Source organism: Phyllopteryx taeniolatus, chromosome 20, assembly GCF_024500385.1.
Source record: "Phyllopteryx taeniolatus isolate TA_2022b chromosome 20, UOR_Ptae_1.2, whole genome shotgun sequence".
Taxonomy (NCBI): domain Eukaryota; kingdom Metazoa; phylum Chordata; class Actinopteri; order Syngnathiformes; family Syngnathidae; genus Phyllopteryx; species Phyllopteryx taeniolatus.
In genome coordinates, this window is record NC_084521.1 from 1,010,155 (window position 1) to 1,034,384 (window position 24,230).

The 24,230-nt window shown below is 45.0% G+C and overlaps 1 protein-coding gene and 1 long non-coding RNA gene across 2 annotated transcripts in view; one reads left to right on the forward strand and one right to left on the reverse strand.

Moving 5' to 3' along the window:
• Positions 1 to 2,033: 2,033 nt before the first annotated feature.
• Positions 2,034 to 22,741, reverse strand: LOC133469903 (uncharacterized). Its single transcript, XR_009785810.1, has 5 exons — positions 22,616 to 22,741; positions 22,406 to 22,538; positions 12,818 to 12,979; positions 2,994 to 3,077; positions 2,034 to 2,305 (listed from the first exon to the last, which is right to left on the reverse strand). It is a non-coding gene; the product is annotated as an uncharacterized LOC133469903 (long non-coding RNA).
• The window catches only part of LOC133469902 (rho GTPase-activating protein 21-like), a 33,352-nt gene continuing 31,362 nt past the window's right edge, over positions 22,241 to 24,230 (forward strand). Inside the window, 1 exon segment of the mRNA XM_061757502.1 lies at positions 22,241 to 22,941. Coding sequence (XP_061613486.1) covers positions 22,636 to 22,941 — 306 coding nt within the window. The 5' untranslated portion in view covers positions 22,241 to 22,635.

Below are 24,230 nucleotides of genomic sequence, written 5' to 3' on the forward strand. Positions count from 1 at the left end.
ATATGCGGGTGATTGCTGTACACTGGTGCAAAGGTAAAGCCTTTGCACAATGGATGCGTCCGGTAAGCGGCTGTCACATCCAGTGTTCTTTGTGCTGTGCTGTTTGTACCATTTGTCTGTACATGCTCACAAGTCGGCTCCTCCATGCTGTTTTGCTCATTTCACTGGACGCTCATACAGTCGCCTCATTGTGGCCTTTTTTTTTGTATACAATTTTTTTTTTTTTGGGGGGGGGGGCGCACAAACGGCTGATGTGAGCAGCCAAGAAAGACTCGCCGGCCGTGCCGCTCTCCGGCCAGCCCTAATTCAATTTGGGCCAAATTGTTTGCGCGTCTTGTTTTGCGGTCGGCCAACTGCTGTCTGAGGTGCTGAAGACGGCCTCCATGCGGAGGCCTTGTGAAATATTTACAGGCCGACACCTGGCGAGGGAGGGGGCAACGGCGCCGCCACCCACAACAAAGCTACCGCCGGGTTTGTATGTTGGCCGGCTTAAGGTATTTATGAGCTGGTGTCCCTAACATCGTCATCAGTGAGGACAGACAGTTAAGAATTAGGGGCGGATTTTCAAAGTTAAGGAAGGCAAACTCTGTTATTGCGGTATTTAATGTTTTTCATCTGATTGTTTTATATTCCTGGCCGGGAAGTGTTTTTTGATGCAAATATTTACTGTAACTGTGACTTAACTACTACGCTAGCATAGGTTATTGATTTGTAAATTCCGACTTCACAAATTCGGTACGTCACCGGCGTTTGACCGGAACGTCGTTGTAAACCGAAGACCTAGACAAATAATTGCAATCAACAAGTGCTAACAAGGTAATAAAGTAGCTTTATTGCCCAATGATTTTATTGCACTAACTTTCGGGAACCTCGCTCCTCTGGCTTTACAGCAGTCTGTGTTGTAGCGTTATACACTATTGTTTTATTTACTCCCTGATTTTATTTTATTTTTTCTTTCACCAAAGTTGCTTGTCTTCCAGTTAAGCACCCTGTTTTAGTTTTTACTGCTGCCACCTAGTTTGGCCTGAATTAATTGCTGTCAATTGTGTCAAAAGTATCTCAATTAGGGTTGCAAAGGGGTGGAAATTTTCCGATAAATTTCTGGAAAGTTTTCATTAAATTTCCATGTTAAACTGGGGAATTTTAGAAGTATTCCAAGTTAGAATTACACCGGGAATTGGATATAATTTCATGGAAAGGTATCACATTCAACCATAAATGTAATGATTTTGTTTTCTGTAATTGAATCGCAATCGTAACTAAAATGTTGGCTCGCAACACAAAGCAAAAAATTTGACTGAGCAACGGCTCGTAAATGCTAAAGATCCTAAATTAGGTCACTTGTAAATCCAGGTACCACTATTCGTAATTGCATGAAGTTAGGTTGTTTTAGTCAGGATTTTGCGAAAATATAGTTCCCCCAACTAAATTGAAGTTCCCCATTAAGAGCAAAGTTTACATAAAAATTTTCATTCATTCTCATAAATTCCTGTTGATCCCCAATGGGAAGTTTCCAACTTTGAAAATACACAGAATTTTGCAAGCATAAACTCAATTGGAAATGAAAGTATTGATTTATTACGCCCGCCCGTGTGCCAACACAGCTTTTATGTGTAGTTAGACAGGACTAGAAAGTTTTTTTTTTTGTTTTTTTTCCCTCCACTTTGAAAGTTGACACCAGCACCTTAAGCAGGCCCGTGTGTCATAGGTTGCGCTGACATGACCGAACTCCTGTCAAAAACCTCAAAGAGTGACCGGGATTAATAATTCATAGGTGAAGAGAGCAATTATGTGGAGCATCCAAGCGGTGCGGGGGAACCCTAATTGGCGCACCTGCTCTGGGTCGGTACGGATGTGCGGGTGTGAGCGAGTCGTCTTTCTTTGCCGGCCGGCCTCTGAACTCGGGACGACTTCCTCGTCATCCGTTACCCCATCGTTGGACAAGGCCACGCCCGACTCAGTGGGAAGCCCCCCCCCCCCCCCCCCCCCCCCCCCATCCCGAGTGGGCCCCTCACTGCTTTGTGAATGCGAGACTCAAATGAGAGAAAGTGATGATAATGTTCATTCCGGTTGTGTTTTATTGTGATCATCTTTGAGGCAAGTTGGGAACGAAAATGTGCAGATCTTTCATTGCAAAGTGTCTTACGGGCTTCAGATGTGCACTGGCCCGCCGTTGTCTGATGTTTCTGTCTGTGCCTTTTCTCTGCGCTCTCCTTCCATCTCATTTCTCCTTTGTGGAGAAACATTCCAGGCTGTCGGCCCGCTCAATCGGCCCGACTATTAGCATATGAAAGCGGCCCAGTGACTGAATACCGTAGGAGAGGGGAAAAAAAAGAAAGGGAGGGAAGAAAAAGTGTCATAAAACTTCCAACACACTCCCGAGTCGACTGAAGAACGATAGCTAGCACATGTGGCAGACATTTCCCTTTTCACCACGATCCAAAAAGCAAAGTGAGCCTTCTCGACATCATTCCTGGCATTTTATTTACTAAAATTGTTCAAAGTTGATGTAGTTGCAGTGGAAACTGGTTGATGAACTTGTGTTCCCACTCAAGTGGTACCTTGACTGTCACTTGGTTGATATATATTTTTTAAATTTATTTTACCCCCTCAATTGTTTTAAACACATGAAAATCTATTAAAACACAATCAAAAACACTTTTTAGAGTACACTTTACGATTTACTACTCTCAGAATCACATATTCACAGATTTTTCTTTGGAACCTATTTTCCGTTATTTGCTGTTTTTGCATTCTGGCCAAAGCACTGTCTAATATAAAAGTAGTGCTTTTCCGCCATCTTGTGACATGTAGAGGCACTTCTAAACATTTTTGGGTGTTGGGGTCAGCTACTTGTGATATTTTTGATATTCACAGCATTGCTCGATCCACTAGCACTATTTGTGAGCGCTTGTTCTCACTATTGTTCTCAAGAAATGGGAGACTGTCGGATAACATCACTTTGAGGAAATGAAAAGAAGACTCTCACTCACACAGTTCTTCAAGTAAGAGGCAAAGCGTGGTTGCTTCAAGCTGTTTTTTTGGGGGGGATGTTTTTTTGTCACTCCCGGTTAAACCTGAAACCCATAAATCAAAAGCGAATTAAACATCGAAAATACAAAAATGTTCACCCGAATGAAAGTCTATTAGCCTAAGACTAACATATACAGTGAAATACAGACAGGCTAACGGAACGTAGCGTAGATGTTACAGTAATTCTAAACCTTCAGACAACTGCTACTTTCACACAAACGAGCAGCAACACATCTAAACGGACAATTACAGAAGTTCTCAGTGCTGCCCAGCATGTTACTACACCGAAGGGACGCTACGGTGAATTGCCTGTATACTATATAACATTTTAAAAAGAAAAACGATTACTTAAAAATCTGTGCTATAGCATCCAAGAAGAACCGCGATATGACGTTGGGGTTTCAGTGTCCCTTGTAGCATTAATTTCCCAACTGTATCTCAGCACAACCCCCGCCGCGGAGAGAGCAGTTACTGTTTACACGCAGCCAGCACCTTCACCCTGGCCGAAGATTTACACGAGTAGATCGCATGTGATACCCCTGCTGGAAGAGCAGGAAGAAATCTTCCTTTTTGTTTGGGAGGGACTGGGGGTGGGATGCCGCGTCATCTGCGGGGGCTTTCAGAACACGCCTGCCGTAAATTTGAGCTCAGCAGTTTGGCTCGTGAGGAGAATGCTGATTCACCTCGTACTCCCCCTGCTCGTACTCCACACGTAATTCCTCTGACATATGTGCCGCGGGGCGGGGGGGGTGCCATAAACAGATGCAGCTCGCTTATTTGTACGGCAAAAAACAAATATGCACCGCCGCAGATGCCTTTTGTCCACGGCGCGTGTCACCGCGGCAACGACACAGACCGGCGCTCCTCCTGTCGTTCAGCGGCGACAACGAATCTCGGAGAAAACGCCGCAGCGTCCATTTGGTGCAATGCAGACGGGTCGGGGAGGAGCCGGGACCGGGTCCGTGTGACGCGTTGCCATCTCGAAGCGTGGAGCGACCCGACAATTGCCCCAAGAATACACGTAGCTTGGATTCTTTTGAGCTGTTTCTTGGTCGATTTTGTATTTTTATTTTTTTTATTTTGGGGTTTTGTGAGCTTCTGATGCGCTGTTGTTCTAGTGAAGTAATAAAAAATAGGAGAGCGACAGTCACTGATGCCTTTTCATATATTCATCAACGGGTCTCGCCCAGCTCGTCTGTGAAACTCAAGCTTCAACATAACTGTAATGCCAAACAGATGCAGTAGATGGCAGCATTGCACCACTTTGGATTTGCGCTCAGCGCAGCTTTTGAGTGGAAGATGAAATTTGGCAGTGAATCTCGGCTTGTCACGTTGATTATTTAAGTTAAGGCACCTGATGCTCGCAAAGCGTATGTATGGTAGAAAAGGAGTATGTCACGTTAGCTCGTAGAAATTGTGTCGCGATTATGAGAAAAGATGACACAGTTTGTGGAGTGAACGGTGAACGCCACGTAAAAATGTCGCTGACAAACAAAAATCGATGAATTTGTGACTAGTTAAGGGCGAATATGCGGTGGGATTACTGTACTCTGTGGCCATTTTCTGCTATTATAACACAAATGAAATCCATCTGTTTCTTTCTGGCCGCAGTTGTCTTTTCTAAAAAAGAAAAAGAAAAAAAGCCTGCCGTTAGCGGGAGGGGGAGAGAGAGCGAGAGGGAAAGAGAGACTTCCCATTGGATGAGCGTTGATCGCGATGAGGGAGAACACACCGGACACTCCCCTCACCACCTTATTGGGGGGGGCGGGGCAAAACAAAAGGAGGAGGGCGTCGACCAGAAGGTGATCTTGATGTCGACGAAGGGGAGAATAGATCCAGCAAAGAAGGAAAAGTTGAGGAGTTCTTTTCTTATTGTTTCCAGCTGGTTCCGGGTGCGGTCGCTGCAGAGTCCTCCGACGCTTCTCTAACCTGATGTCGGTTCTTTTTTTTTTTTTTTGCATTTGTTCATGAAAATATCCAAAATAACGGTGATTTAATACATTTTCCGAAATACTTCGCAGCTTCCGCCAAAGTTAGTGGCTCGAAACGTAGTGATGACTTCATAGCGTTTCTGTCAAAGACCTGCCAACCTCGTAAAGAGCTGAAGGAAGGAAACGGGCAAGCCCCGTAAACTTTGCAAGCGGGCTCATATTCGGTCGGCTTTGCGGGATTTGCACAGCGGACTAGCGGTTAGCCCGTCTGCCTCACAGTTTTGAGGTTCGGCGTTCAGATCTCGGTTTCGGCCGTTGTCAGGGTACTGTGACCTCCTCGCACGTTTGAAAGCGAGCATGTTTCAGGGGTTTGCCGGCCCAAATCGAGGCGGAGGCGCGACCATTGTGACCGTTCCCGTGTGCGTATACCGTGCCCCAACCGCTGGCTCAGACACACAATTTCTGTCGTTTTTTTTAATTATTTTTTTTAAAAATATGTTATTGTAACATTTTCATTCCGGAAATCCTATTTTACGCAGTGCATTGTGTGTACAGTTAAACGCTGCACTGTTAAATGATTGTTGAACAGGTTTTCCTTTTTACGTAACGTTCACAAGTAGTCTTAGTAGTCGAGTGCTTCCTGGTCCGGTCCATTGATGGCTGCTTTGCAGCAAATGTCCAAGTGGCTCGTTGCCAAGGAGGTGCCTTCGCCTTTCAAAAAATCCAATAATTCATGAAGACATTTTTTAAAATTCTGACACATAAAGGCCTGTGAGTATTGTTTTTTACTGTAATTTGTAATTGTTGTTGTGCCATTGGTCTTGAAGTAGCAGTTTTATAATTACCACAATATTAATGCTAATTTCCGTTAGCCTGTTAATGTTTTTTCACAATTATATGTTTGCATTTAGCGGACTTTCGTTCGATGAAATGATGTGGTTTGGTTGAACATTTGAGTGTTGAAATACACAATGTTTAGTTTTTGCAGTAAACTTCATCTGGGAGTGAAAAATCAGACGAGGGTGTACCTCACCTCTGGCCCAAAGTCGACTGAGATCAAATCCAGCACACCCACAAGCCTAATGGGGGCAAGAACTATAAAAATGGACGGATTTGATTGCATAGCAGGATGCTGTGAGGTGCTCCCAGTTGGCACGTCCAAAACAGACACTCAAAGTGTCACTGACAGACTCCAAGCTGCAAAGCTTAGAATAAAAACCAAACCACTTAACTCTTAACCGCGCTGTCCTTTTTTTTTTTTTTTTTCCCTCTTTCTTTCGGTGCAGTCTTCTTCCTTCTCCCAGTCGTCTTATTATTCAATTAGGCAGTAAAACACAAGCTCGACGTTAACCGCACGGCGTGTCCCCCGTTGGGGTGGAGAGCAGTAAAGATCATCCGGGGAACGCTCCGTCAGCACCCATTTGGATCCTCGGCCCGGTTTCCATTTGGAGAACGATGCCACTCGGCGGGATTCTCGAGTAAAGCCTTCAGGTTTGGATGAGGGCGGGAAATCTGGGGGTTTCCCTCCCAGCTGTGGAGCCGATTGGACGAAGCCACACAGAGTCTTTTTAATTTTAAAGTCAACCGACGGAAATGGTTGAATTCACACACTCGTTATTATTCTTTGAGGAATTAATCACCTTTTGGGGGACCTCAACATGCCAATTTTGGCAAGTGCATGTATGCTGGATGCAGGAATCAGAGACAGATGTAGGACTCTAAATTCCAAAGTTATTTTTTCCTATGCCAGCGAATGTGGATGGAGCATGGTGTTGCTAATTTCAAGGGTTGACCATTTAAAAGTTTTTTTTTGTTTTTTTGTTTTTTTCTCTCAATTCAGCTACTGAAACCAGTTTCATTTGGGACCATGCTGTTTTGTCGCTCATAACAAGAGCTAAATGGAACATGTGACCGCACACAAGCACCCTTTCGGAGGCAATGTGCAGTGCGCGTACGCCTCCTCGACGCACTTTATTCCGGGCCTTTCCAAAGTCCCAACATTCCAGTGACCGTATCTCACCGAAGCCCCAACTGCTTTCAATCAGTTGGGTCACGAGGCTCTCCAGATGGGCCTCAGCTTTGGGCGGGACTGACGTGGTGGTGGGGGGGCTACAATAGTCAACATACTTGTACCCTTCTCCTCCATCCTCAGCCCACCCCAGCCGGCTTGAATTGCGTCACCTTCCTCGGGGACCGGCGCTGGACAGCTCGCCACCGCGCACGCAGTTATTTCTGAGCCCTCGCACTGGTCCGATGTTTTTTACTAGCTGACATTTTCCATCAGTACTTGTGTTTTGAAAAGAGCACTGTGTGCTTTTTGGACAACCGCATAACAGGACGTGCTTTTTACAACCTGATGAAAAACAAACCAAAAATTAAATTCAGGCCAGCGTTGCAATTTGGTGAAAGCTGAGGTCATCTGTTTTCACTCGGGCCACTGAGCACTTGATCTCGGACATGTGGAGCGTAAATACAAATATGCAGCGTTCAGAGTCGTGAAGTGGAGAATTTAATCAAACCTCCGACATCATTGTGCTCACCACCCACACGTCCTATCTGTTCATGACTGCCAAAGAGGAGGGAGAACAAGGCGATATTGACTTGTAATGTGCTAACGCAATCATTCCGCAAGACCGTTAGCGCGAGGAATCTGTTGGCCTTGCTAGCCTCCTACCTTTGAGGCCAAGATGCCACACAGCAGCATGAGCATTTTTTGGGGTAATTTGATTACTTGGCTTGTTTTCGTTGCCCGAAAGCTGCTCTGTATCACCTGCTTATTACACAGCCTTGCACTCTAATTTGCTCTGTCTTCCTTCTCGCTTTGACATTGTTTGCGAGCGTTACCTGGCGACGGTAAAACTAATCTCCCCTTTCCTCGCTGCCGTCATCGCAACCCGCTGCCCTCCGTCGCGGAGGTCTCTCATTACGTTGTCATTCTCGGGGCCGAGGCCCGCTCGCATAATACTCGGGAGCTGGCTGCAACGCCGCGGCTGAAGGTCGCGCGCCTGCGATAGTTGCACAGACGTGAACGCGAGCCCTTCCTCGAAGCTCATCCCCTCCGGTGTGCCTCATAACACCCCTGAGGATGGTGGGGTCCGGTTATCTATCTATTTCTATGACATTTTAATGTTTCAGATCATCAAAGACAACCCAATATACATAAAGACAACCCAACATCATGATAAAGTAATTGCCCCCTGAACCTAAAACCCTTTTTCTCACGGTCTTTCTTCTGGTTAAGTCATGACCACTGAACTTAACGGGGGCCAGTGAGGCCTGCAGCACTTTGGATGCCCATTTGGCTTCTTTTCTAACCTCCTGGATGAATCGTCGTTGCGATCTCGGGGTGATTTTAGTTGGCACAGGGAAGGTTCACGACATTTCCCGGTTTTCTCCATTTGAGGATAACGGCTGTGACCGTGTTTCAATGGAGTCCCAAAACTTCTCCAGATTTCCAACAATTTGTTTCTCGTTCGTTCTCGAATTTCTTTAGGTTGTGGTATAATGTTTCTTTTTAAAATCACACAAATCAGGAATGTGGTGTGATACTTTTTCATCAGAATCATTTTTATTTGCCAAGTATGTCCAAAAAAACACACAAGGAACATGTCTCCGGTAGTTGGAGCCGCTCTAGTACGACAACAGACAGTAAATTGACAGAGAACACTTTTGAGACATAAAGACATTGAGAAAAACAGTCACTGAGCAATAAAGCAATGTTGTCACTGAGCACAACAATTGTGCAAAAAGATGCAGAGTCCTCTAGCACTGAGAGCAGTTCGAATGACTAATCTCGCAATAGTCCGGTGCAATGACCATTGTGCAAAGGGCGCTGAGACTTCAAGGAGTGTATGCAGTTTAAAGTGGCGAGTAGTGGGATAATCTGGGACAATGTTGATTGTGCAAATGTTGCAGATACTCCTCAGTCAGTGTGCAAATGAGGCAGATGCTACTCTGGCATGAGTGGCCAGTATTGGTCAACAACAGATATGCAAATAGTGCAGCGTGGCGAGACTACTACAGTGAGTGCACGAGTAATATATAATTGGCCCGACAGAAATGTGACAACAAACTCAGACAAAAGAAATTGGCAGCATGTTGCAATGGAATTGTAAGTTAGCTGTTTAAGAAGTTGATTGCAAGAGGGAAGAAGCTGTTGGAATGTCTGCTAGTTCATGGCACTGAAGCTGATACTGTATATTTCATCATTCAAGAGTTAAAGTACAGACAGCAATTTTTGAAAGAAGGAACCCCACACCCGAGGATAATCGCTCAGGATAATCTTTTTGAGACACCTTCCAATCAGGCTGAAGGCTGAAGTTTAAATTCACCCTGATGGGCATTATGCGTTGACTGTACCCCGCTTGCAGAGTGACTCTTGAGCCTCCCCCTGACGCCATGGCGGAACACTGACTGAGTGCAGTTTGCCTAGTTTAGCTGCTGATCTCTGCTCCTCTAACAGGATTAGAGTGGTTTGCGGTACCTCCACCACCCTCAGGTTCTTGCTCTGAACCTGCCGGGCGAGCCCGCCCTCGTCTACTTTCTCAGTTTGTCCTTTGACTAATTTAGCCTCGTAGGTTTGCTGAACTAATGGGCTGTATGCTGTGTTTATCCCAATTTGTCAGTGTCATTACACCTCCTCTAGCCGTTTAATCATGACCCTTTGCCCTGTGCTGCTTACATAAGAAGCTGGCGGGTTAAGAACCTCCTGAAGAGTCGAGTTGCAAACTTTTGATTGCGTCTCTATTCTTTAAACGGCGCTCGGGTAAATTGTCTGACATCTTAAGGGCAGGAAACCGTTTTACTACGATATAATCCTGTATTAAATTGGGAGGGACATTCATAGCCATAAAAGAAAAATGTTCTCAACTGGCCAGGAATGATTTTTAACCTACTGCAAGTGCCCAAGTGAAGATAAATGGTTGACATCAACCTGCTTGGCCTTTGATATCTGTTAAAGCAAAGTGTCTCGTCTGGTGCTACTCACATGTAACCCTTCACCTTTAGCCCCAACCTTGAAACCTAATTCCTTTGACTCGCCAGGGAATGCTGTTCATGTGGTCACGGCGTGTTTCTTGGCGCTGGGTTATTAAAAGTGGGCGCAGCGTAGCCGGTAAAAAGCATCAACTCTCCCGCCAACAGATTGGAAACAGATATAATGCTTAATGGGTTGCTCTGGCTCCGTCAGCCGCACCGGCAACCTCTGACGTCGACACTCGTTTGTTCATGAGCAAATGGGCTTACCAACAAGATTTTCGAACAAATTTGCTTCAGTTCGCAGATGGTCACAGCATCCCTGTGAAACGCTCAGCATCACCATCTCTTGCCACATGCGTCACGTATTTCCATCCAATTTCCGTAGCGCTTATCTTCACTAGGGTCGCGGGCGTGCTAGCGCCTATCCCAGCTATCTTTGGGTAAGAGGCGGAGTACACCCTCAACTGGTCTCCAGCCAATCGCAGGGCACATGGAAACAAACAACCATTCGCACCTAGGGGAAATTTAGAGTCTTCAATTAACCTAGCATGCATGTTTGTGGGCTGTAGGAAGAAACTGGAGTGCCCGGAGAAAACCCACCCAGGCACACGGAGAACATGCAAACTCCACACAGGCCAGGCCGGATTTGAATCCCGGTCCTCACAACTGTAAGGCAGATGTGCTAACCAGTCGTCCACCGTGCCCCCGTCATGTATATATCATGGAAATGTTCTCCAATCATAGCTTTGTTACATACCATTTCTCACATTATATGACTTTCTTCATATGAATTAGACTATGTTTGCAGTTGGGGGGCATATTTCGTGTTTGATTAAATCAGAGGATGACAAAGTCAGACAAGGTTATTGTTTGTTTTTTTGCGCTATATTAGCCCAAGTATGGCTCCCAATAAAGTGAAAAGTGCAAGTAAATGCTACTAGGAAGCCTAATTGTATTACTGTTGGAAAAAAAGAAGGAAATAGTAGCTTATCATGAGAATGGTGTTCGTGTTTCAGATCTGTGCGGTTGGGTTTGGTGAATTCTACAATCTGTACTATTCCTAGAAACAAAGAGGCTGGAAAGGGTTATTCATTTTATTACACCTATAAAAACAAGGGAAACATGACTATCTGACTTGGTTGATGTTGGGTCTGCTGCCTGTCGTAAACCAAGATCCCTGCTGTAGGATTGTTTGAAACATCAGCTAAAGTTACACAATCATGTCTTGCGTGCCACCTGCAAAGAGGGTCCTTGAATTCTTCATATTCTGACATGTTTGCAGCAAAGTACAATGAACGCTGTAGTCCAAGTAGTTTCCCAACCCATCAAACATCAACTTGAACCCCGCTGGGTCTTCAGGGTCTCCTGGACAAACTCCTGGAGAAAAACATTCCAGAGAACCGCTGAGCTGCTGCGTGCTCATAGCAAATATGTCTCGTCTTCAGCTCGTCTGCCGCAGGTTCTTGGTTGCATAACCGTGTTCTGCTGCGAGACACATGGGAAGCAGAGAGCGCAGGGCCGGAAAGGAAAAAGCAGGGATTGTTGTTCTTGTAAAGAACGCCTCAATTCAGCTATTAAGATGCACGACTCAATGAATGCTTTGATCCAGCTAGATCCCTGCGTGAAGTTCACTTTCCGAATGAACGGAAGATATCTTAAATCACGTGGCCAACTTGTCGCCAGCTCACAGACTGCATGGAAGCCGTTGAGCATATCTGGCCGGGGCGCTAAAAGTAACTCTCCACGAGGTGACGTTAGCGCTCAGCTGAAAGACGACATTCTTTTCTCCTCAGCGAATACAGGACATCAGTGTTCGGTCACACCTGCCCCTCCCTGGATAAGTCTCATGTCTGTCTGTCTGTATCCACGTCTGCAGCAGCTCACTTGAACTCTGATGAACCTCCCCGGCTAAAGGTTAAAGCGCCAAAGACAGACGCCATTCGCTCTCTCTGTTTCTTTTTTTTTTTTTTTTTTTTGACAATCAAAATATTTCTATCCCGAGACGACAGTGACCACTGGTGTCCACTTTCTATTCCAAGAATCTTAAGTCATCTTCTCCAACTGTCCCTCCCCTAGGTGTCCCACCTCTTAAACACCATCATTATGTTCACATTTCTACCAAACCCAACCCTGGCGTTCCGTAACAGAAAGGTGACATCATCTGGTGACTACAACTGTCTGTTGTACTAGAGCGGCTCCAACTACTGGAGACAAATTCCTTGTGTGTTTTGGACATACTTGGCAAATAAAGATGATTCTGATTCTGATCAGCTTCGCGATCCAACAATGAGTGGCTCCGTGGTCGCAGCTGTCTGTGCCCCCCACGCGTCGACTCAGTGGACGGCGATGGGGAACAACAGCATCCGGCTACAGCTCAGTCGAATAAGTCTTGCTCACCAACAGAATCATTCTGGACAAAATTCTGTCTTGCCCCGCCAATTTAAGGGAAACATGGAATGTGGTTCCCTTTGGCATAGCAGAAGTTAAACTTTGTGATTCCTGCAAACATTTTTGGCTTTTTGCAGGGGCCATGACTGTTTATTTATGACTCGCTACATCACGACGGATACGTTGGCTCATTCTCGCCGGCGTACAGTCGCCTCTGTCGGGTTTGCAACATTGTGCCACTGAGTCACTGGGCACGCATGTCTGAACTGGTGAAGCCGAGCACAGTAAAGGACGGCTGGAAAAGGAGGGAATCAAGTCCCGTCCTTGGATGGATTGGATGTGGCAGTTCCAGTGGCCGTTCATGCCATTTCTTTTTCCAAACAAATCGGATTGTAATAGTGGCATAATTTACAGGTGTGCCGATGGCTACCAAGCAGTTCACTTCAATCATAATGATAACTGTAACAAAATTTAGATTCATACGGCACCTTTTGAGGGACCCACGGATGCTTGGTACGCCGACGGACGGATGCAGTTCCGTTGAATTTGCCACAGTCAGGCTTGCGTTGGGTGTGGCGTCACACTCGGGAAGGCAATTGGTGTGTCAGCTCGATAAATAATGTGACATCATCGATCATCGTGGACCAGTGCTAGCGTAAACAAGTGGTACAAAGAGAATAAATACTCCGTCTATCATTCGTTCTTTTCATTTTCAATTGGAAATCAAAAAAACAAAGAAGTTACTCTTTATTTTGGTATTTGTTTTTAGATCTAACACTGGCTTGGATCAAAAATACAAAAGTGAAAAAGAGGCCACAGGAAAGAGTTTGAATGTATTATTTAATATTATAACATGGTCAAGTATATATTTTATAGAGTAACACAATTTATTTCTCCTTCACCATTGTTTGTCTGTCTGATCTAATTTGTTTTAACTCATTCATATCCACATGGAAAAATGAATGATCAGGCAATTTTTCTTTTTTTTTGGTGCGCGATTTGAAAACTAAACAAAATAAGGAGTCAGTTTTTCCAAAGAGCAAATGAAATAGATTATGAATTCCTTTCTTTTTGAAATGGGTAGTATTTGTAGTATAGCAAAGTAGTACTATTACAAATACTACTGCGACCAGTACCCAAGAGTTGGTGAGACCAAAGCAGTCTCGTTCAGTTGTAGAGTTTGTCTTTGTCAGTCCCAAGCAAGCTTGGATTGGGTGATGGAAATTTCTCATCTGAAATTCCTAGTAAACAAGCTAACCGTAGCATATCACTGAGACCAGTACCCCTGTGAAAACTTGATCAAAAGTGGAATAGTAGCCATCCATCCATTTTCTATACCGCTTATCCTCATTACGGTCGTGAATGAGCTGGAGCTTATCCTTGACCGACTTTGGGGAAAAAGGCGGGCACACCTCGGGCTGCTCGCCAGCCAGTCTTAGTTTGATGTTAACAATAGGATTGCTCAACGAAAAAATCTGTACTGGACCGAAGTGCACTGCACTGCTTGGTGGAAAAGAAAATGGATGAAGGGTGTGTCCCACAGCAGAGAGATCTCTCCTAACCGACTCCAGATCAGTTAGCGCTATTGAACGCGGGATGCAACCTTATCCTCAGGCAGCAGACGTGTGACTCTTCCCAACGAAGTGTCATGAGAACGCCAGCTGTCGCTGCACACGTTCTTATCGGCCGCCGCACGTGAGGGATGTAAACACGGGAATGCCAGACGTGGCCAAAGTGCGCTCGTACCAGGATACATATTTCAAGTTCCGTCACGTTGCAAAAGTGTATTTTTAGAGCTGACGATCGTCTCTCCAGTCCGGTCTGAATTTTAAATGGGTGCTGTGAATATTTCACAGAGCTGAGCTGAAAGCGAGGGGTGGCTTTGCTGTTTTGGTTTTGTCCTAAATGTCTGGTTCGCTTTTATTGCTTGAGCTGGATGAAGGACTCTAATATTTCGGCCTCGGTCAATGAAACCTGACAAGGCGGATTAGGCTAGAAGAAAAACTTAAATATTTGCAACCACCATTACCCAGTTTATCTTCTCTGCTTTGCGGAATGGAAATTGGATGCATGAATAAGCTGTCATCTTGGGTCATTGTTTTTCAAGGGTTTTAACCGATGACATAACTCTCATATTGACACGATCGCGCCGCAATTTCACCTGTTCACCAAGTTGACTTTGCTTTATTTAGCCGTTTGCATGAGCTCCAATAAAGCCCACTCCACCGGTTTGACCAAAATCGATTTGCCGATGAACCGTGACAGCTTTGTGGTGTGAATGTGTCCAGTTGGGCGCCGCTTTGTCAGTTTGATCCAGGGGGTATGCACCAAGAATGTGCGGACCCTCATCCTCTTGACTGGACCGTGGTCCCGCCTCAAACCTCTGCCGTTGATTTCCAGGATCGTCTTACACCGGCGCCAAACAGGCTCCTTTAAGAAGCCCGTGTTTCCTCAAAGGACTCTTTCAGACTTTCAGAGTTTACATTCAGGATGGACGTGTTAGTCAAAAGCGGGTCTGCGTCGTGAATCAGGTGTTTGTCTGCGTATTTCTAAATGCTGAAGTTTCCAGACGTGGGCGGCGGTTACAATTTTGGGGGTGAATCTTTCTTTTATTTGTTTCTTTGCTCAACCGTGGCTCATCAAATTCCTACCGCTTGGCTTTCCAAAAATGTTATTTCTGGCTTTTGTTGCATCGTGGTAGCTTTCCTTTTTCTTGATGCGTGTGTCTCATGCCGACACCCACCACATGGGCAAGTCATGTGACAGGCTACTTAATCAATCGCTCAATTAATTGGGAGTTGGGTTGGGGCCCTTAGATTGTTTTGGACAGTTGTATGCTGAACCACACAGAGTAGTACAGCAGTATACTTGCGTGTTGATGTGTGCCTTTAAGGGGCGTGGTCGAATGAGTGATATCAGGTGCTCCTTGTGAGTGTTTTCATATTTGTATTTGTGCTTTTGTGAGTTTGTCTCATTCATTTAACGGCTGAAAGTGCATTGGTCAGTGAGGCTCTGTGTTTTTTTTTTTTTTTTTTTGCCACTTCCCTCGAGTAGTGGTACATTCTTGCAAGTTGAGGTACCACTGTACTGATTTGCGGTGTTTGAGTTGAGACGGACTTCGTCACAAACATGTTTTCTATGTTTTATTTTTTTGAGAGCAGCTGCAAAGGAGTGAATGAGCCATCTACTGAATGCTTGATTGGCAGAGGCATTTGTGTGGCAGAGTCAGAGGTCGTCTGCAAACAATTGTCCAGATCAGGCACATCTCCTTAACTATGGATCTCGCTAATGTGAGCGAGGTTCCTGCACATGCACGCACACCCCGTTTGCACTAGACTCGTTTTGGGTGAGCGTCCAACCCAAAGCCAAACTCTGAAACCGCAGTGAAGGAAATCCCCTTTAATTTTTCCCCACCAGGATATTGGAGAGTTTGTTTCGTGTGCGCGCAGCTCATCTGGTCTCCACAGCAAAGCGCGAAGCGCCATTATTGTTCTTGCCAGCGGAATGGACGTGACGTAAATGCGTCGCGGACGGGAGTCACGGGCAGTGAGAGCGATAGCGTTCAGAGTTGTTGGATGGTGACTCATGTTTGAGTAGGATGCTTGTCAGAATGAAAACACAGCTGGCGACACGCTCCTCCACCTCACAACGCAAGTGCTAACCAACAGCATCGTGTTCGCCAAAAGCTTCAGCAGCGGTGGAAAGTCACAAAGTACCAATACGCTGACGCCTCGATAAGAGTTTAATTCAATCCGTGGCCACGCTTGCAACTCAAGATTCGTTATCTAGGGTACATAACTCATTTTATATTACAGATTTTTCGTGGGATCTGATTCTTTTTCCACACGGACTGTTACTGCAGACTCGTGTAGCAATAAGTACAAGCGAGGAGGAAAATGTGTCAGAGAGAGAACGTCCAAAGTTAAGTTAAAGTTAATAAAAAAAAAAAAAAAAAGGAAGCAATTTTGTGTGCCGAGCTTTTTATTCATTTTGCCAAGTTATCAAAATGGGTATTGGATATAACTGACATCTGATTCACTTTTACTTTTGTTCATTTCAGTCTGAAATTTACTTCAGGAGTTGAATCAGTACTACTTGGTCTTTTTTAGCTGTACTTTTACTTAAGTAGAAATGTTGAGTACTTTTACCTCCCCTTAGATTGAGAGTCGTGTATTGCTGGTTTGAAAATATAAAAATCCAGAAATATTACAAACCACGGCTGCAAATGGGTTCCATATATTTTCACATTCCTAAGACACTGATCATGGTCAACCTAATTGGGAATGTAAATGTCTTGCAGCTTATTTTTCCTGTAGTTTATATTAAAATTTTCCATAGTTTTCCGCATTGTTTAAAGATGTTCCCAAACAAATTCTCTGATTCATTCGTTTCTCCCCACGGCAGCCTCATTTTCCTCGCGTTCTCTTCCAGGAGAGAACGTCCACCCTCGCTGCCTCTTCCCTTGATGTATTGACACACGAGAGTGCAGGGCAATCACATTAGAAACTCTCCGATTGTGTAGCCGGAGTCACTTGTCTGTGTTGGACACAAGTTTCATGGACTCCCATGAACTCCATTCTTGTTTAATGTTTTGCGTATGGGATGTTGGCACGTGCCAATGATCTCTGTAAGTCTTGAGCTGACACTCTGGGTTCTTTTTGACCTCATTGAGCATTCCACACAGGACGTCCACTCCGTCAAGTAATGAGCTGTTGCTTGGTCGTTTTTGTTTTGTTAATTTTGCTTTGTGTTACAAGCAAACATTTGACTGAGTTTCAGACACGCCGCCACTTGCTGGTGGCAGCAAATATGTATTACATGTATTTTGCCAATTTTCTTTCATCTGACCAGTTTTAAATCTTCCTACTGCTTTTTGATCACTGTTACTTGTCTTTATTTTTTATCTAATTTTAAATTTTGGTTTGAAATAATGTCCCTCAGAAAGTGTGTGTTGCGAAGAGGTGGATGACGTTAATGGAAATAAAGCTTGATAGGATCGTTAAAATCATGAACGAAGTACGCGTGTAGTCGACTCGGTGAAGCAATACGAGCGTAGTACTTCTAAGCCAGCCAAGGGCATTGAAATCATTTCTAATCTGTAGAAAGAAAGAAAGCGGGAGGAGAAATGCAAAAAACTGAAGATAGGGAGGGGGGTAGCAATGAATGAGAAATTCCGTTTTATTATGTTATTACTTCAAGTTGTTGTTGTTGATGGAGGGATTTGCGCCCACTGGCCCCCCCCGAACCCCCCGTGGGCCGTGCGAAGAGGGACTTTTCTGGGTGTGCAGCCGCGTTTGGCACCTAGCGGGAGCAGTCTGACGGTCGGCCCTCATTAGCCGGCCCTTTTGTTACAGTAAGCCATACCTCGCGGAGACCAGATGCAGCGTGTCCAGATTAGGTCTTGCACCCGCCAGCAGTTTTGAAAAGCCAGCCCTGAATCAGGCCTAATCCCCCCCTGCAAGACTTTCTCTTTTCTTCTTGCGCCTTTTCTTCTCCGCATCACACAGCTGCAGATACACACGAGTTCACAACCACTCCTATCACGTCACAATTATACAAACCAGCAATGCTATACAAAAGCACAATTCGGTTACTTATCAAATCATTTTAGAATACAATTTTCGAGTAATTGGATATAAATTGATTTTTCAATATTAAACACAAATCTGAATGTGAGGTGGAGGAATTTTTTTGTCCACTTGGGGTCACCATCCTCACGTTCTACTGCAGTATCTGTTACTTCGAGTGTGTATGGCTTTTAAAGACGCGGCCTAGCACGAAGCTTCAAGCCATCAAGAAATGTTGCGTTGACCTTTTTTGTTATGGAATCGTTAATTACCCAATATAACCACATACATGGACATCATCTGGGGCTGTTCAGAATCAATATTTATCTAATAACATTCAAAATGTATTTAAAATGCATCATACTTTCTGGAGATGCTGGTTCAGTTAATGTACGTATTAATGTGTGCATATCACTACAGAGGAGTTTTTTTGCTCAGGCCAACCATTTAGAGGATGTAAAACAGAAAATGCTGACGTGATTGAGGGCCAGCTCGTTGGCCCTGTGAGGACCAATTAGGCATCTAATTGGTTAAAGAAACTGTGTCATTGCTAATATAGTTGAATTTACTGATTGTGAAGGACTTGCTTACCCACCACTGTTGAAAAACATAATCCAGAGATTCAAGTCAGACATGTACAGATTTGGCATTAGTACACAAAGCAGAGTTTCAGATAATCACCCAACAAACATGTTCAACCTGGTCTTGCTCTCTGAGATGAGTTCCCCAAATCTGGTAACGTCATTTGTCTTTCCACAAGATCTTGGAGTGCATCTGTGGGAATTTTGTCTCCATTCATCCAGAGAAATGTTTTGTTTACGACAGATGCCACTGATGTTGGACCTGAGAGTTGGGCCTACTGGCTCACCTCCTGCGTTGTTGTTATCCCGAAGGTGTTTGATGGGCTTCTTGCACACACACAAAAAAACGGGCCGTTTTGGACTTTTTGGACTTTTGTGGCGTGCACTGGACGTCCGTCAAGTGTTACCACAAACTTGAAAGCACACACTTGTCAACATCTCTTAATTCTTAACCCTTTAGCTACCCACTCCAACAGTCAGTGGAGCACATGAAGTAAGGAAATAATCATGTTTAAAGGACCACAGATGCCATCTCAACTAATTCTGTATTTCTCTTAAAAAAGTAACTTTCCTTCATGTTTTGGCTTTCTTGCAGAAGCCTGAAGTTTTGTGCTATTTGGAGCTGTTCATACATAATTCCTTCTGGCTTGTCTGAGGCTTCAGTTCCAGCTTGAGAAAAACATCCCCAAAATGTGATGGCGCCACCACCTTGCTTCGCTGTAGGCCTGGCGTTCGTTTGGTGATGAGCAGTGTTGCGGTTGGCACCAAACCTTCCTTTTGGAATTCCGGGCAAAAAGTTCAACCTTGGTAACAAAATCTCCCAAACACAAGTGGGAAAATGTGTTACGGTCGCCATTCCACTTTGATACCTTCCACACAGAACCTTGCACGTGCATTTTTATTGCAGGTTGGAAAAGGGCATCGTAGTTGAACAAAAGAAGTTACGTTTCTGTTTTTCAGGGGCAAAACGTTCGTGTATTTCCCCCTGCTTGTCTTGATTTCGACACAGCTGCAGTCTGGATGTTGTCTTTGGCCCCGCTCGTCATGTTGCGTGAAGCCACAAGGTCATTTGCAGAAAGATCAGGCGGGGATTCCAGGACCCAAACTGCACTGTGTTTCAGGTCTGACCGCAGGCGGGCGCCGTGCCACGCGAGGCAACAATGAGGGGGTCCGACCGAGAAAGGTTGCAACACAAACTTGAATGTGTTGTTTTGTTGTTGGCGGCGACGCACCTGGCGGTCGGTCGCGCTGTTGCATTATTTATTATACGTGATTGATCTTGGCTTGCGTTTTACACCTCGATGGCTTCCCATAAAGTTCTTCCCATAAAGAATTGTACCAGCTGGCGTTAAAGAGCCGGCAGACGTTTTTACTGTGTGTTGAGGCAATCTGTCCTTTCGTCGTTCTTTTAACCTGTTGCTGTGCGCTTCACAGTTGAAATACACACTGGTGGGTTTTGTGTGTCTTTCAATATATTTTAGACACTCTAAGGCTGCGTACACTTTGTATACTCTTTATTTGAATGCCGGTTGCCATGACAGGTTTCCCAACAGGCAAAATCTGAAGAGCAATTTAATTAAAATAGCACAATGTGACACTTGTGGTAGGAAGTGTCAAAGTACAAATACTTTGTTACTGTATGTAAGTATTTTTTTCATTTTTTTTTAGGTATCTGTACTCTACTTAAGTATCTTTTTCTGACTACTTTTGACTTTTACCACAGAAAAGATTTGTCTCAAATGCATTGTCTTGTGCCAGCCTAAAAACCAGCAGCTTTTCAGTTCAGCAATTCCTTCTAATTTGAAAAAAATATATGTAAGCTTTATATTTTTTGTTGTGATCACGAACTCATTTATCATGTTTTGAGGTTGGTTTTAAAAAAACAACCGTGTAATGGGATTTATTTCTTCTTCTGAGTTATGAATATTATGTAAGTTATAGGTTATTGCATGAAATTGACAATATTTACTTTTATCCTTTTGTACTTGGTCAGACCCTGAATTGTACTTTTTTTACTTTTAGTTAAGTTCAGAAGTTGAATCAGTACTTCTACTTGAGTCAGCGTTGCGCTCGGACGACTGTATAACCGCAATACCTGAGATGACCCCGATGTTCTGAAAAGCTGTCGCAACTCTTTTGCCAGCCCATTAAAGCATGACCCACTTTCCCCACTTGTAGTGTAAACAGAGAGCAGCCAAATCCAGAAGATACGCACAAATCCTTCTGCTGTGGATTTACATTTGGCCGCGTTCAAGTGCGCGGCTCCCAGTCAGACGAAGCGGTACGCACAAGCTGCTGCGGAGTCACACGGATGTCAGCGGTCCAATGGCTAACATTGTTTGCTGTCACTTGTTGTCATGACAACAGCGGGTCTCATATTTCTGACTTGTTTGTGCGTCGGCATGACCGAAAGCGAGTGGAGGTTTCCTGCCACAAGACTGCGTTGCTGATCATGTGTTTTGGATTTGAAAGAATCCCCCAGAACTTACAAGATAACCCGTTTGCTTCACATTGCAACTGCTTGGACTGAAATTGTTAAATTGCCTTGATAAAAATGGCAACAGCATGTGGTGTTTTTCTAAATTCCCTTCTGAATGCAGCCGCTCCAAAATAAAATCCCGCTCAAGTGACGGTTGGGCCTTTTCTATTTCTGTCGTCTTTTCTATAAGGAATATCTTGTGCTATATTGAGCCCGATGCGGTAACGAGATGCTGCTACTCAAACTCTCTGAAGGGAACATTCCACCGTTGTTGTTGTTGTTGTTCATGGTCACGCCGCCGTCTGAAATATTCCCTGCAATCAAAATATACGGCTGTTTACATTTACGCCGCATACGTGAGCGCTAGGTTGAGCGAGCACACAAACCACAGGCCTCGTTGATGGACGTGCGTCGGCCGCAGTCGGATCGTGAGCTCGTTCCCACCGCGGCTGTTAATTAGCGCAGGCCGCAGGGGAAAGTGTGATGAAGCGTCACGTCGGCCTTTTGGGCCGCTGGAGAGGGGAGCTATCATCTCATCTGCTCCAGTTGTAGTGGTCCAGTAGCGAGCTAGACCGCAAGGCTAAAGCATCCCAAACTGGAGTGTTGATCATTAGATTTCCCCTAAATCTTTATATTAACCCCTTATGTACAAATCCATAACCCAAATTCGTATGCAAGTCTGAACGCGGCGTAGTCCAAAGGTGTGAGTAAAAAAATAAAATAAAGCAAGTCAAGTTGAGTCCGCGCTAAATTTCAAGCAATTCATTAGTAGGGTTTAAACAATGTTGCTCAGTCACAACATAGATTCGCACATTAGCCACTTTTCACTCTGTATTATCATCTAGCGTCAATGCTATCTGTACTTGTTAGTTAGTTTGTACTAACGAGTTCACAGTCAATTCTTCCAAAACCAGTCTTTTACCAGTCAGTTGTCTTTTACTTTGTCTTAGCAATTAAACATGAAACTGACATGAAGCTTAGTTCATGTTTGACCAGCTGTTGGTGTGCTAAATTGTAAAATTAGCGTAGCTTACGTGTTTTTATAGTGACTGAGAGAAGTTAGATGTCGTCACTGTTTTCTCTTATTTTTGAGAAATTTTACCAAAAACAATCCTTGAACACAAATGTCAGCCTAATACTATTGATTATTATGAACTACTAAACACTAGACAGCGATAAAGGCATCTCATTGGCAAAGGTAAAGAAACCCTTTAAGGTAACCCAAATGTTCTTCTACTCATCACCACTGGATTCATTTTTGTACCAAAACCCACTAAATCTTCTCGATCAAGTTGCGTGGGCTATGTGTATCGCATTGTGCAGTTCTGCCTAAGACGACGGTCATTGTCAGTTTGCGTCAGGAGGCGAGTGAGCGTTGTGGAGATGGAGGCGACAGGAAAAGGAAAGAGGCAGCCTGGTGTGCGAGCGTGTGTGTTTGTGTGTGCATACCTCCAAGTTGTGTGTGGGTGTGTGGCCAGTGGGTGGGTGCGTCAGTCAGTCGGTCGGTCGGTCTCTCCGCAGCACACTCAGCTGCTGAGCGGAAGCATCAACGTGCGTCTGCAGGACGTCCCGAGGAACGAGCCTGAGCGGGGATGGACTAGCTGAAGACGACGGGGAGTGGATTTTTGGTTACATTGAATCCGGTCATCTGGTCCCTACCACGCGGACTTGGCGATGCCATGCTGGCCCAGAGGAACGGGCTTCCCTCGGGCTGCAAGCCGGTGCCTCTGAGGGATCTCGCCGACTTGCGGGACGCCGACCCCGAGGGCTGCTGCTCCCTGTCAGCCTCCGCCTCATCTGGAACTTGTCCCTGGGCTCGGCTGGCCGGGGCAGACTGCTGCTTGTCGGAGCCGTACTGCCTCTGGTTCCAGCTTTTAGCCAGAGCCTACTGGGGCGAATTGGAACTGGGTCTCAAGAGTTCCAGCCGTGGCGTCTCCTGGGCTCGGCTGCGGGAAGCCTCCAGAAAGAACTGCGTGCGATCGCGGGTAAGACATGCCGCATGGGAACAATAAAGCATCCCTGTGCAATTTGACATTCCTGGACGTGTGCTTACTTTGAGGAACACTCTGGTGTATAAGTTTACATCGGAGGCATTCAGAGGGGAGGAGACTTACGTTGTGCCGTCTGAGGAATTTTCTGTGCGTCATCCTGCTCTCCTGTGGCAGCGCAGTCCTGCATGGCTGAACGATATCTTTTATTGCGGGTTTATTTGGTTGCGTTAAATGACACCGGAAAGCCCATAATGCCTTTTCCCAGATCGAGAATGGCCACGCTTTAAGTACTGTGTGGCTGGAACCAAGTCAGTCATTGTTCAAGATGGTGTATTAAAGGCATATTTTCCTGCGATAAAGTGAGCACGGGTGACTAATGTTAAATGTCTGCGGTCGGAGAGGTTTGGAAAGGAAAAGTGTGAGGGAGTCGCGAGAGGTAGATGGATGACGTCAGCCGGCCAGGGCTGACTCAGGCTAACAAAAACATACTTTTTGGGTGAAAGTGGACCACAAGTGACATTCAAAATCAAGTTACAGCGCTGAGCTCCTTTCCATAACAACATGCAAATACGCCGTCCTGAAGCCCGTGGCACGCAATGGCAGCGCCGGCGTCCAGCCCTCAGCGTCAATAGTGAGCCCAAGGTTATCGTGGGGGCTGATGAATAAAGATTACTGTAAAACGAACGTGAAAAGCCAAAGATAATCAAAACATTGTATTTCAACCAAACCATGTCATTTCGTATAAAGAAAGTCAACTAGCTTAATACTAACACGTAATTCGAAATTGTATAGAGGGGCTAACGGAAATTAGCATAGCTGTCACAGTAATTCTAAAGCTTCGAACAACTTAAACACACGCAGACTCTGTAGGAACTATTACTGGAGCAATTTTCTTCTGGTTCTTGTTGTTAATTGTGCTGCATCTTCTTCCAGTAGAGCACAGTGCTGCCCAACATGTTGTGGCACAAAGTGGTACTACATTCACAGCAACGCTACAGTCGGTCGGACTTGCTTGTATCCTGTAAAAACCCTTGAACAGGGATCTATCGTTTTTAATAAACAGATTGAAGGCATAATTTAGTGGCAAATATCTTTATGCAAAAGGAATGCTGCCTCTTGCGTCTTGCTTTATAATTCATCACGTTGGCCATATGGAGATAGTCCCTAAACCTCGCCGACCCAAATTGCTTGGTTCTTACATAACGCGACATTCATTTTTCTAAGCGCGAAACCAAACAAACGGCCCAGTGGGGTGACGTCGGCTCCGCTCTGCGTATTGCTGA